At 38.9% G+C, this 14,346-nt stretch overlaps 1 protein-coding gene across 1 annotated transcript; it reads left to right on the plus strand.

Annotated features, from left to right (window-relative positions):
* Positions 1 to 10,711: 10,711 nt before the first annotated feature.
* Positions 10,712 to 13,185, plus strand: LOC129884261 (tubulin alpha-5 chain). The gene is made up of 5 exons (XM_055958591.1): positions 10,712 to 11,008; positions 11,259 to 11,473; positions 11,556 to 11,755; positions 12,029 to 12,537; positions 12,654 to 13,185. Exons 1-5 carry the CDS (start codon positions 10,713 to 10,715, stop codon positions 12,964 to 12,966), a joined length of 1,533 nt encoding a protein of 510 aa, XP_055814566.1. The 5' UTR covers position 10,712; the 3' UTR covers positions 12,967 to 13,185.
* The last annotated feature ends 1,161 nt before the right edge of the window (positions 13,186 to 14,346 follow it).

Raw genomic sequence — 14,346 nt, forward strand, 5'->3', positions numbered from 1 at the left:
TTAAGTTGAACTCTATCATGAATGGTTATTTAAGGTTATGTGAGATATTGAAATGTTATGAAAAGTTATTAAGGTAAATGAGAAAATTTTTAAAAAGGTTGAAATAAAAAATGTATTTTTGTATAGTAATTGCAAACAAGGGGACGATCACCGAATTGTAGTATAATGATTAATGTAGAAAACAAAGAGTAAATAAATTAGAAAATAGTCAAATGACCTTCCAACCTATTGTCGAATTTTCAACTACACACTTATACTTCACGAGGGTCCTATTGTCCCCCTGGACTATTTAAGGGGGTAATAGGACTTCCATGAATGTGTAGTTGAAAATCCGACAATATGTTGGAGGTCATTTGACTATTTTCTCGTAAATAAATTGAATAGAAAGAAATAAAAAAGGAAAAGAAAAGATAACAAAAAAGAAAAGAAAAAGAAAAACCTAAAATAAATGATGAAATAAAACATAGAAAAGGAAGGGAATTAGAAAGGTTCATTTAAACATTATACGAATTTGTTTTTCCTTTTTAGTTTTATTCTTTTAACCACTTTTCAATCTGTCTTTGTTGTCCGTTTCTATTTGACATCTAACACAAGAAACTATAGAATTACATAATTTTAACTTTCTGTAAAAATACCTAAAAGGTCAAATATAAGAGATAACACTCAATTTTGTAATTGAGAATCATCAAAGTAACATATTCTCATTATCTCTCTAGCTAACGGTCATCTCATCTCTCTCTCCTCATACTGTTCATCAGCTCCGGTCAGTTTTGAATGGCTTCACCGCCGCCGGTAAAGCTCCCTTGGCCACCGAATATAGATCATCAAACACCACCCCTTCATCCGGCTAATGACACTCTGAATCTGCAAAATAACACTGCAATTTCAAGTGAAGCTGGTTTGAATCAACAACAATCGATCGGTCAATAAAATACTGATGCAATCACTGTCTCTGAAGAGGAGCTGAGAATTGCACACAAGATCATCAATTTTCAGAAACATGGTTTGATTCGAGTATTAAGAGCTGTGGTAGATGATTCCTTATCGTTTGGACTACATACAGTCTAAAAATTGGATCAAACCACCGCACCTTTTGAGAGCACTGAACAGGAGACTCCTGAAAGAAACATCGCAGAGTCGCCGGAATTGCGCCTTCATATTCGAAGGGGTTCCGGCGACATTCGAGACGGCGGACCCCCTGGGGTTTGTTCCCCACCTCATGGCGCTCCTACCACCAAAATTTCAACCCCAATGGACGATGAAATCATCGGGGACGATGTTACCGGCGAGGTTGCCGGAGCTCAGGCGACATTTTCAGGTGGAAACCAATGCAAAACGGGGCGATTCAATGATACAAATACACCCCACCAGGTGAACTCTCTCGAATATATGCCCAGCACTCAGCAGATGTTTTCTTCAAGCATCGCTGCACATACACAGGAACTGCTCCTTCAAATTCGAGCAGATTCCAGCTTCGTTCGTGATGGCACAGTAGCAGGGGTTTGCTCTCCATGCCAAGATGAATCTTTGGGTATAAGTTTTGACGGAGGAACCATTGCCGGCGAACATAGTGATGGCGGCGCCGGAGCTCCAGTGACCCAAATCGAACAAGATGAATGCCAATATTTTCAACAAGATCCTGTGCATCTTCCCACCCATGAGCACCATCTCAGTTCCTCACCAAAAGCTTCGAATATCTCCAAGAACACTGACAGTACATTTCTTGCCGGAGCTCCGATGAATTTTCCGGCACAAAATCAACCCCAAAAGAACCACAATGGGGGTGCGTATCATCCTATCCAGGTAGGGAACTTCGAATCTTCCCCAAATTGCTCAAATTCAAAAAGTCGTCAAGACGACTGTGGTGGTGCCGGAGCTCCGGCGATCCAATTGACTGGCAACCAATGCCAAAAGGTTCATCAACGTGTTATACAACTTCCAAGCTATCAAGGGTACCTCGAATCAGTGCCAAAAAGCTCAAATTCAAAATGTCGTCGAGACACTCTTCAAGCGGAAGAACACTGTAACATGAATGTTCAAGCTAAAACAGTGGATGGTGTGTTGGTTCATGACCAATACCAGCAGAAAAGGGGTAAAGTGCATACATTGGAATGCATTGAGGATCATGATCATGTCCCAAAAGGAGGTGCTGATCAGCAATGCAACAGTAGTCCTACAGTGGCTCCTCCAGTTCAATATGGTGGTCATGTGGATAAACACAATGCAAAGGGGAATACTTCTATTGGAAATGTGCAAAAACAACCAACACATTTGAGTGAGAGACACAATGTGAATTTGCAACTAGTACAAAGACCTTATATCCCTAATAGTAATCCTATGAGAGTGTCAAATAACTTTGAAAGGCATAACTCCAATAACCCAGCTACTGCTATCATTAGAAACAAGCCTAGCCACATAAATCCTAACCTGAGTGTCTCTCAAAATAAGCCTCCTAATACCAATATAACCACCCCTCCTAACCCTGTCATCCCTCACACTTTAGCTACTAAATTGAGAGCCCAAGAGGCAAGAAAAAATGATGATATTGATATTACCCCTCCTAAAATTACTACAAAATAGGGATATCCTGCTGTGGTTTTTACAAAAGAAGATTTCATGGTAAACCTAGCCACTGACTGTAAGTATACATTAGTAGGTAAATTCACCAACACCATGCCCAAAATGGAAATCATTAGAAAGGAATTCATCCTTCAAACAGAACTCAGAGGAGGAGTGAAACTTACATATTTTAACTCTAGACATCTTTACATAGACTTGGACAATGAGTATGACCACTCTACTGTATGGTCCAAAGGAAAAATGTATATAAATGGGCAGCTTATGAGACTCCAACTATGGACTCCCACCTTCAAGTCTGAAGAAGAAACACCTCTGGTTCCTATATGGGCTATCTTACCTGAACTGCCATGGCACTGCTATAGGCTTAAAGTGGTAACCCCTTTACTGTCTCCAATTGGAAAGGCATTATTCTTGGACTTGGAAACTTACAAGAAAACAAGAGGTAGTGTAGCCAAAGTCAAAATTCAAATTGATCTAACCAAACAAAGACCCCAGCACATTTGGATGGGCTTTGATGAAGATGAAAATGGAGATGGCAGGTGGCAATCCATTCAATATGAGGGAGTGCCAGATTACTGTCCTTACTGTAAGCATCAAGGGCACACCATACATGTTTGTAATGTTAAAAAAAGAGATGAAGATAATAAGAAAAAGAATGATCAAGACGAAGAGGTCAGGAACACCAACAAGAACATCACTGATAAGAGAAAGGCTCAGCAACAGGCTACTAATCAACACAAGGAAACACAACACCAAGAGACCAACACATTAAGGAACAACAAAACACTAACAAGGCTGAAGCTGAACAGAGAAATCAAGAACATGCAGGGTGGCAAACTCAAAAGAGGAAAGGCAAGAAAGATGGACAACACCACCAACAACAAACACAAAAGAATAAAACACAAAGCCTCATGCTACAAGGGGAAAGTTCTGTACCTCTCCAACACAAGACCAACAACAACCATCAAGTAAGAAATCAGCAGCAGGCAGGTATGATTATTAACTCTAACTCTAATATTTCTAATATCCAAACTTGTAATGTTGACTCTGGAGTCTAGAGCCAACCCCCCTATCCCCATACAATAGTGAATCCCAGTCCCCATAATCCCATGCAGCAGGTACTACATGTGAAGAAAGCAAGCAAACCTGCAGATACTACCAGATCTGATCCTAATACTGATTTGCTTAATGTGGAATGCAACAATGCCATCACAGGTATTGACTCAATGCTCCCACACCACCATGGCCCCCCCAATACTTTTAATGTCTTAAATAATTTTGCTGTTGTGGCTGAAGAAGTCTGTAGAGGTGAGGTTGGGGGAATACAGGAGAAACTCACTAATCTGCAGGAAGGGGAACCCAGGGGGAGGGAACATTTATTGGTAGACCATAGGAGAGACTATACAGCCCCTGCAACCACTTTTTCAGCAGCCATAAGGTCCAACAGGCAGGTTCAACAAGAGGATGTTCAACAGATCTCTGAGGACATGCTCCAGATTAATGTGACTGATAAGGAAGATGCTAAATCTCCAAAGAGCAGTGAACAAAACCAGGGTGCAGTAGCTCAGCTTCTGAACAATAAAAGTACTCTATCTTTGAGTAAAAAGAAGAGGGATGCTATTAAAAAGAAATTTGTTCAGGACATGAAATCTGGACAACCAAGTGTGAACTATGTTCTTGTGCCAGAACAAGCAGGCATACATGTGACCCCTCTACAAATTCAAGATACATCTAATGAGAAGCGTGCACTTAGAAAAGGAGACATCTCAGAAGATTTAACTAATGAGTACAGGGTCACTCATTCTGAAGATGAGGATGATCCTGACCAAAGGGAGGAAATAAACCCGGAAGATCAAATAAAAGCCTTTAGAACCACTATGGAAGTTTTGTTGCAGAAGGAAATGCAGCAGGTCAATGAGGAAAATGATCCATCTTCAACAAGTAAACAAACAAAGAATAAGAATAAGAAAAGTACCATCACCAGTTCTGATAATGTTGCTTTCAAAAGCAACATCAACACAAGGTCTAAATCCCACAAACTTTGATGATTAGTACAATTTGCTGGAATGCAAGGAGTATTAATACTCAAGGTGCCTTAGACAGACTTCAAAAACTTAAGGATTATCACAACCTATCCATGTTAACAATTCTGGAACCATTTGCAAATCAATCACAGCTCAACCACTACAGAAATCAATTGAGAATGGATAATGCCATCCATAATCCCAATAACAAAATTTGGTTGTTTTGGAATCAGGATGTGGACTGCTCTGTTATAGATCAAGATGAACAACAGGTTACTTGTGAAATCAAACATGTGGCTAATCCTAATTCCCATATTATTACCTTTGTTTATGCCAAGTGTAAGGATTACATGAGAAAGAGCCTCTGGGATAAGATGCTGCAGTATGCTAACACAAATAAACCATGGTGCACTATTGGAGACTTTAATGTGATCACAGATGTTGAAGAAAAACTAGGAGGGCAACCATACAATATGAACAAAAGTTTTGAGTTCATAAGTGTAATTGAAGCATGTGGTCTCACTGATTTGGGCTTTCATGGGCAGAATTTTACATGGTGCAACAACAGGGACATGGAAGCTAGAATATGGAAGAGGTTGGACAGGGCCATGGTGAATGATAGGTGGTTAGAGATAATGCCTATGACTACCATGACTCATCTTGCTTCTACAGGTTCAGACCACTGTCCTCTTTTACTTGAATGCAAGGAGACTCACAATAATCCTATAAAATACTTCAAGTTCCTTAATTGCTGGGTGGAGAATGAGTCCTTTTTGGACACTGTTAGAGCATGCTGGGAAGAATCTATTGAAGGTAATCCAATGAGAATATTCCATATGAAACTTAAGAGGGTGGCAAACACTCTTAGCACTTGGTCAAGACAACAGTATGGAGACATATATGAAGCTGTCAAGGATTTTGAACAGAAGGTACAACAAGTAGAAGAGGCTATCATCCAACACAATTCTGAAAGTAATAGGAGCAAGCTTAATCAGGTGAATGCTCAGTACATTAGATATTTGAAGATAGAGCATTCCATCCTTAAGCAAAAAACTCAGCTTCAGTGGTTTAAGGATGAAGATGCCAACTCCAAATATTTTCATGCTATCATCAGAGGAAGGAGAAGAAGATTATTTATTCATAAAATTACTGATGACCAAGAAAACACCATTCAAGGTGATCAAAACATAGCTATTGCTGCCTGTGAATACTTTGAGAAGATCTTTACTGGAAAAGAGGATTTGATCAATGAAGATATCCTAAAATGCATACCCAATACCATCACAGCTCAGCAAAACCAAATTCTTAATGCTATGCCTACCAAGGAGGAGTTGAAAGCTGCTGTATTTTCTCTTAGTGATGTGTCTGCTGCAGGTCCTGATGGATTTAATGGCAAATTCTTCCATACTTGTTGGGATATTATTAGTGAAGATTTGTTAAACTTAGTAAAGTACTTTTGTTGTGGACATTCTATTCCCAAGTTCATCACACATGCTTGTTTTGTTCTACTCCAAAAGTAGACCATCCTAATAAACTTTCAGATTTCAAGCCTATATCACTCAGCAACTTCACCAATAAAGTGATGTCTAAAGTCCTTTACCTCAGACTAGCCCCAATTCTCCCTCAGGTAATCTCTGAAAATCAGTCTGGGTTTGTACAGGGAAGAAGCATTTCTGAAAATATTATGTTAGCACAAGAGATCATTCATGGCATCAAAAAACCAAAGATTGGAGACAATGTTGTTATCAAACTAGACATGGCCAAAGCCTATGACAGGGTGTCTTGGTCATTTATATGTCTAGTTATGAGAAGAATGGGTTTTGGAGATGTATTTATTGACATGGTTTGGAGGTTAATGGCTAATAACTGGTACTCAATTATTGTGAATGGAGGTAGGCATGGTTTCTTTCATTCTACAAGAGGCCTCAAACAGGGAGATCCTTTGTCTCCAGCCCTATTTATTTTAGGTGCTGAGGTGCTGTCAAGACTACTCAACAACCTTCATCAACACTATTTGTACACAGGCTTTCACATGGAGAAGAAGGGTCTTTCAATTAATCACCTGAGCTTTGCTGATGATGTAATTATTTTCACTTCAACCTCCAACTTTTCCCTCAAGCTGATCACGAAGACTATGCAGCTATATGAACACACATCAGGACAGCTTATTAACAAAGAAAAGAGTCAATGTATGATCCCTCTGAATACTGATTCAGCTATTATTGAAAGGGTAACTTCTATCACTGGTTTCAAATCAACTCATGGCCCTATTACCTATTTAGGATGTCCCTTATATATTAGGGGTCAAAGAATCATTTACTTTAATAATATGGTCTCCAAAGTGGTCTCCAGGATTAGAGGATGGCACACCAAAATATTGAGCTATGGGGGAAGAGCTACTCTTATTAAGTCAGTGTTGCAATCCCTTCCAATCCACCTGTTATCAGCTCTCATCCCTACAGTCACTACCCTTAAACAAATTACAAGGCTTATGGCAGATTTTTTCTGGGGCTGGGACAAAGAAAAGAGAAAATACCATTGGGCATCCTGGAAGACACTCAGCTACCCTGTGGAGGAAGGGGGTATTGGTATGAAAAACATACAAGATGTGTGCTTGGCCTTGCAATACAAACAGTGGTGGACCTTCAGGTCCAAGAAAACACTATGGGGAGAATTCTTAAAGGCTAAGTACTGCCAAAGAGCACATCCAGTGATAAAAAAATGGAATACAGGTCAATCTCTTATGTGGAAGCATATGGTGGCAAATAAAATGAATATTGAGCCTCATATAAATTGGCACATCAATTCAGGTACATGTAACTTTTGGTGGGATGATTGGATGGGTATAGGACCACTAGCTAATCACAATAGCTATCTACCAAGGCTCAATAATACTACAGTCTCTGAATATCTGGAGAATGGGGAATGGAATGTGTAGAAAATTAGAAAAGATGCCCCTCCTCAGCTGGTGCAGCAGATACTTAGCACTGATATTATCTACAAACACAACATACTTGATCAAGCTTGCTGGAAACTGAATTCTCATGGTGGCTTCACATGCAAATCTGCTTGGGAACAAATCAGGGAGAAGAAAGCTAGGACCTTAACTGATGGCAGCACTTGGCACACCAACATTCCTTTCAAAGCTTCCTTTCTACTTTGGAGAGCTCTCAGATATAAGCTGCCCACCAATAATAAACTTGGCCAGTTTGGAGTAGCACCAGCAGCATGCTCTTGTTGCTACAGACCTGGATTGGATGATATAGCACATATATTTGCTTCTGGAGATTTTGCCAAGCATATTTGGCAACAATTCTCCAGTTCCTGGGGGATCCTGCATGACACCATGTCCTTGAGATGCATCCTGATGAAGTGGTGGACTTCCAATCCCAATAATGATGTCCATAAGCTCATGTTGCAGGCCACTCCTATCTTTGTTTGTTGGCATATATGGAAGAATAGATGTGCAAGCAAGTATGGAGGAAAGAAATCTAGTGTTACTAGAGTTAAATTCTCCATAGGTAAGGATCTATACATGCTGATAAACAATGCTTACCCATACATTAAGTGGCCAGAGAGCTGGAAGGAGCTAGTTACTATGGTAGAAAAATGCTAGCATGATATGAGAGTGATCAAAGTGGTGTGGATCAGGCCTCCACCTTCCATAGTGAAGTTGAATACTGATGGAAGTGCACTAGAAAACCCTGGGAAAATTGGAGCAGGGGGAATATTAAGAGACCACAATGGGAACTTAATATATGCCTTTGCAACTCTATTGGGGCAGGGTACTAACAACCAAGCAGAGGTGCAAGCAGCAACTATTGGCATCAAATGGTGCCTTCAACATGGCTATAATAGAGTGATATTGGAAGTTGATTCAGAATTATTGACCAAGTGGCTGAAAAAAGATATCAAACCACCTTGGAGCATTTACAAATATGTTGCAAATTTGCAGTCTTTGGTCCAGCTACTGGAATTCTTTCAGTGCATACACATATTCAGAGAAACAAATCACCCTGCAGATACCTTATCTAAATACAGCCACATGTTCAATCAGACACAACAATTCTACAACTTACAGTAGCTTCCAAAAGAAACAAAGGGTTACTTCAAGATGGACAAGCTAGGACTGGCAAGTTTCAGAAGGAAAAGCCTAAAAAGGATCAAACAACCTCCTTGATTAATATATCTTAAGTCAGATTGTGTAATAGTTTCCTATATGTATTTGCAATGTACTTTTTCTTAGTCAACATAGCTATGTCATATTGTAAAGGGAGAGTCTCCCTAGTTTATTGCTTTCATAGAATAATCAACATACCACTAGAGGTAAAGAATAGAGTAGAGGTCTTCTCCTTTCTTCTCATTCTTGGATGTGCAGGTAGGTGCAGACATACAATAGACCATCCAGCAATTGGAGGCCCATTCATGGTTGCAACACACATGCAGCATCCCACAACAAGATCACCAACAACCAACACCCTACAACACCTTGATGAATCACACAACACCACCAACAACCAACAGGAATCTGCAGAACACCATCAACCAATGGAGTGCAAGCCTACTGTTTGTTTTGTTGATTAGCTCTTGTTTGATTGTTTTTGTGCAGGTGGAAAAAATCCATCAACTTCCAACAGGCAGCACTCACTATGGCTGTTTCTCAACAATGAAACTACACCAGATGAGGAAACCAAATAACCACTGCTGGAGCAACTGTTGGAACCAACAAGAGCTCCACTACCTTTGTGTTTGCTTGTTTGTTTATGCAGGTTGCTGGAGCATCAGAAGCTGCAAACTCTAACAAGCTGCAGTTGCACAAGCCATGTACTATAACAACAGCAGCTTACCTGGAAGATCTTCAACCATTTCCAGCACACAACAACAACCCTAAATCCCTTGCAGATACCAGAGCAACAACAGTAGTACTTGTTTGTGGTCCAACTGATTCTGCAAGTCACACAGAAGCTCCATATCCATCAACCACTCAACAGCATCAGCAACAACACAAGCCAAAAGCAACACACAATTCAGCAACAGTCAGCAAAATCTCAACAATATGCATCATGCAACATCAAACTGATACCACATGTTGTAGTATGATAGCATATGTAGCAACTATAGACCTCAAGAAGTCACAACCTAAACGGATAACTGGAGACGTTAGTCGAGCAACCTTGAAAAAGTTAGCCGACTGAAGACTCATCAAATGAAATACATCCATATGTCACCAAATATGCAACACCATGCACTGACATTGCATGAAGCACTCGCATCTTATGGACAAGCTCGGTATGAAAAAGATTAAGAAGGCGAAGATGAAATGAACGATCTCGATCCATGGAAATTAGAAGTTTCATATACTTGTTCTTCAATTTAGCTATGTTTTAATGTAGCTTAGTTGAATAGGACTAGTGTAGATTTTCTTCTTGTATTGACATGGAAGGGGAGAGTCTCCCTTATTTACGTTTTTCTTAGTTTTATTGTATTGAGAGGAGTCCTCTCATAGGTTTATCGATTTCCATCTACCAATGGAGAGGAGCTGGCCGATCTTAGTAGGTCGGCTGACTTCTGAACCATCTTAAGTTCGGAGGTAAGGTTTATGTCCCCCTCCGTGTATTTTATTATTTTTATTATTTTATTTATGTTAAGGCTTGGGGGTGCTGCTCAACCCCTGACTGTGCACGAGAGGTGGGAGCCTCGTGTAGGGTCTGTTCCCCCCCCCCCAAAAAAAAAATCATCAAAGTATAGTTATAGAATATAAAGGTGAAAAAAGGTACACAACAGTTAATTTTAACATTTATTTTATCGAATATTTAAAAAATAATTTTATAGTGTCAATATAAAAATTATTTCTTCACTACATGATTTACTAAAATTAGAATGAACTTGTATTTTTAAACTCTAACTCCGATAAAAAATATTTATATATATAATTTAATCAATCTATGAAACTAATGTCTTTTTGAATATTTATAAATTTTATCTCTACTATATATTGATTAATTTTCTTTTAAAATAGATCACCCTATGAGTTAATAATATTTTTACGACCATTACTAATAAATTCACTAGTGGAAGTGAAAAGGGTAAAATAGTAATGAGATGAATATGGAGGGCTGGCGGAAAGGGCCCAGGAAAAGGCTGGCGGATTCCAATCACTTTATTAATAGCCAAAAAAAAGAAGAAAGAGGAAGCCTCTCTTCTTCTTCTTCTTGGCAAATCAATCTGAAAGAGAAAGGCGGGGCAGATCGATCGGGAGAAAGGAAGAAGAAGAAGAATTATTTTGTTGAAATGAGAGAAATAATCAGCATACACATAGGTCAAGCTGGTATTCAGGTGGGAAACTCATGCTGGGAGCTTTATTGTCTTGAACATGGAATCCAACCTGATGGCATGATGCCTAGGTACATCTTTCTCTTTCATTTATTCATCAATTATTGTTTTGTTTGCCTTCTGACATGATTATATGTGATCTCATCTATGTGTATGTGATAATACCAAAAGGAGGTAACAATTGGAATCTGAATGGATATTTATTTTGGTTTCTTTTATCTAGCAGCTGTTCTGTTTTGTTTTGACTTTAGAGGAGCAAAGTTGTCCTGGTTATGCCAACAATTTTATGAAAAGGACTTAAACTTGTTTGTTTTCTTGCAGTGACACCTCACCAGGTGCAGGGCATGATGCTTTCAACACCTTCTTTAGCGAAACCGGTGCTGGGAAGCATGTCCCAAGAGCTATATTTGTCGATCTTGAACCCACTGTTATTGATGAGGTTAGAACTGGCACTTATCGTCAACTTTTCCATCCGGAGCAGCTCATTTCAGGAAAGGAAGATGCTGCTAATAATTTTGCCAGAGGCCATTATACAGGTAACCTAATTCAGAGAGCTCTCCATTTATTCATTTTATTAAATACTTCTCTTAATGTACCTAATTTCTCCTTTATTCACAGTTGGCAAGGAGATTGTCGATCTTTGCCTTGATCGAGTAAGGAAATTGGCTGATAACTGCACAGGTTTGCAAGGATTCTTGGTGTTTAATGCTGTTGGTGGGGGTACTGGTTCTGGATTGGGGTCATTGTTGCTGGAACGCCTATCTGTGGATTATGGAAAAAAGTCCAAGCTTGGGTTTACTATCTATCCTTCTCCCCAGGTGCATGGACAGTCGTGTTTTAGCAAAGCATTGATACATTTGTTTAGCATGGCAATAAATCAGACTTAATTTTTAGATGATACTTATCCATATAGGTTGTTATCTATTAGCTTTCACGATAATCGCATTATGGCTAACTGTTTGGTGTTATCTTTAGCTCATGTTCCATAAGTTGTCATGTAGTTTTTAGTGTGACAACATGTATAACAGTTGACAGACTAATCTGTAAATTGTTTCTCTATCTGATTAAGTTGAGGTCTTTTGTTAATTCAGGTATCCACTGCTGTTGTAGAGCCTTATAACAGTGTTCTTTCAACTCATTCCCTTCTAGAACACACTGATGTGGTTGTGATGTTGGACAATGAAGCCATTTATGATATCTGTAGGAGATCCCTAGACATTGAGAGGCCTACATATACTAATTTGAACAGACTGATTTCGCAAATCATATCATCATTGACCACTTCCTTGCGGTTTGATGGAGCCATCAATGTAGACATTACTGAATTCCAGACAAATCTGGTACCATATCCTCGCATCCATTTTATGCTTTCATCATATGCCCCTGTGATCTCAGCTGAAAAGGCATACCATGAGCAATTATCTGTACCTGAGATAACAAATGCAGTTTTTGAGCCCTCAAGCATGATGGCTAAATGTGACCCAAGGCATGGAAAATATATGGCTTGCTGCCTGATGTACCGTGGAGATGTTGTTCCCAAGGATGTCAATGCTGCTGTTGCTACTATTAAAACGAAGAGGACGGTTCAGTTTGTTGACTGGTAAGGATTTTGCACTAGTTGCAAGCATGCTCTTTTCTTATCTGAACAAACTACACAAAAATTTATAGTGTAAATGCCACCAGATCATATTTTTTTTGGTTTTGGGAATTGAACAGGTGTCCAACTGGCTTCAAATGTGGAATAAACTATCAGCCTCCAACAGTAGTACCTGGGGGTGATCTCGCCAAGGTGCAACGAGCTGTTTGCATGATCAGTAACAATACTGCAGTTGCAGAGGTGTTCTCACGCATTGACCACAAATTTGATTTCATGTATGCTAAGAGGGCATTCGTCCACTGGTATGTTGGAGAAGGCATGGAAGAGGGAGAGTTTTCTGAAGCTCGTGAAGATTTGGCTGCACTTGAAAAAGATTACGAGGAAGTTGGTGCTGAAGGAGTTGATGATGAGGAAGACGGTGAAGAATATTGATGTAGACCAACATCTTTAAAGGCAGTGTTGGCCTAGTGCCTAAGTGCCTTGCATATGTTTTTGTTGTGATTTGCTTTTTGTATAACTTCTATTTCAGTTGTTGTCTACATTGTAATTTGACATTCCTTTGCATTCATGTCTGAATATTTTTCAACTACAGTGATTGTCTACATTGTAATTTGACATTCATTCCTTCTATAGTGATTGTTCATATCATTACATGGCGATACTTGATCAAGTTTCTTGTAGATGTTAAGCAAAGAAAGATACAAGATTCTTGACTCTACTGCTGTGAACCCCGAAAAGCTCAGTTCTTGATCATCAAGTATCGAGACGTGGTATTGTTGAGTACTCTTCTCGGATAGGAGAGTAAACAGGAAGAGGTACCATCAAACGTTAGTAAATGTCAAGTCACGCCATTCCTAAACAGACCAAAGGACACCTAATCTCATACTTCGCATAAAAAATGTACAGATATCTAATCTCACATTGAAAAACTACACATATTATCACTTCTCAGTCTAATTTTGAAGTGACATTAACTGATGATATCTATACTACATGCACATTCATTTTTTCACTACCATCGTAAACAAGTCATAACTAAGACTCTAATGGGCATTCATTCGTTGATATCTATACTACAGTATCACTTGCTAAAATATCAACCTGCTAAATTACATTCAACTTTGTACAACATTTGAACAAAAAATCTCAGTAAATCTCTACCAATACCAGAAATTTTAAAATCATATACTACTTCAGACACATTCACAAAATTTCTTGTCCTTAACGTGTAAGGCTGGATCTGCAGAACCATAAAAAAGAGTCAAAATTATAAGAAGTAACATAAATGAAATATCACAGAGAATCCTAGAAGGTACGGCTAAAGCAGTATCCCTACACCCCCCACCCACTCAAAAAAAAGAGGAAAAATCAGAAAATACGAAGGGATCTCCAATATTCTATTCAGACCTACCTAATCCTGCTAATATCATGTAACATAGGTAGTGTAAATATTTGAGGCTTGTGCAGCCTAACTTTAGTCATCCACTACATGTAATTTACTTCTTTTTTTATCACTTTGAAATCCAAAATTTACAAATGTTGAAGCATGTAATCTTCTCATGTAAAAGCTTAAACTTTTAAATGAAATAGCCACACGCTTCAACAAGATAAGTAGGCAAAAGTCATGGTTTCGAGTCTCACCATCACCAATAATTAAAAAAAACAATCACATAAAAGAACCAAGCCCACATGTGAAGGGGCCTGTTCAAAACATAATTAGGTTAATTAAAATTGTGATCTCTCAAACAATTTGGGCTTTTAGACGATATACTCACACATTTCAATATGGACCAAGAACGTAAGAATTTCCAC

This window comes from Solanum dulcamara, chromosome 1 (assembly GCF_947179165.1).
Source record: "Solanum dulcamara chromosome 1, daSolDulc1.2, whole genome shotgun sequence".
NCBI lineage: Eukaryota > Viridiplantae > Streptophyta > Magnoliopsida > Solanales > Solanaceae > Solanum > Solanum dulcamara.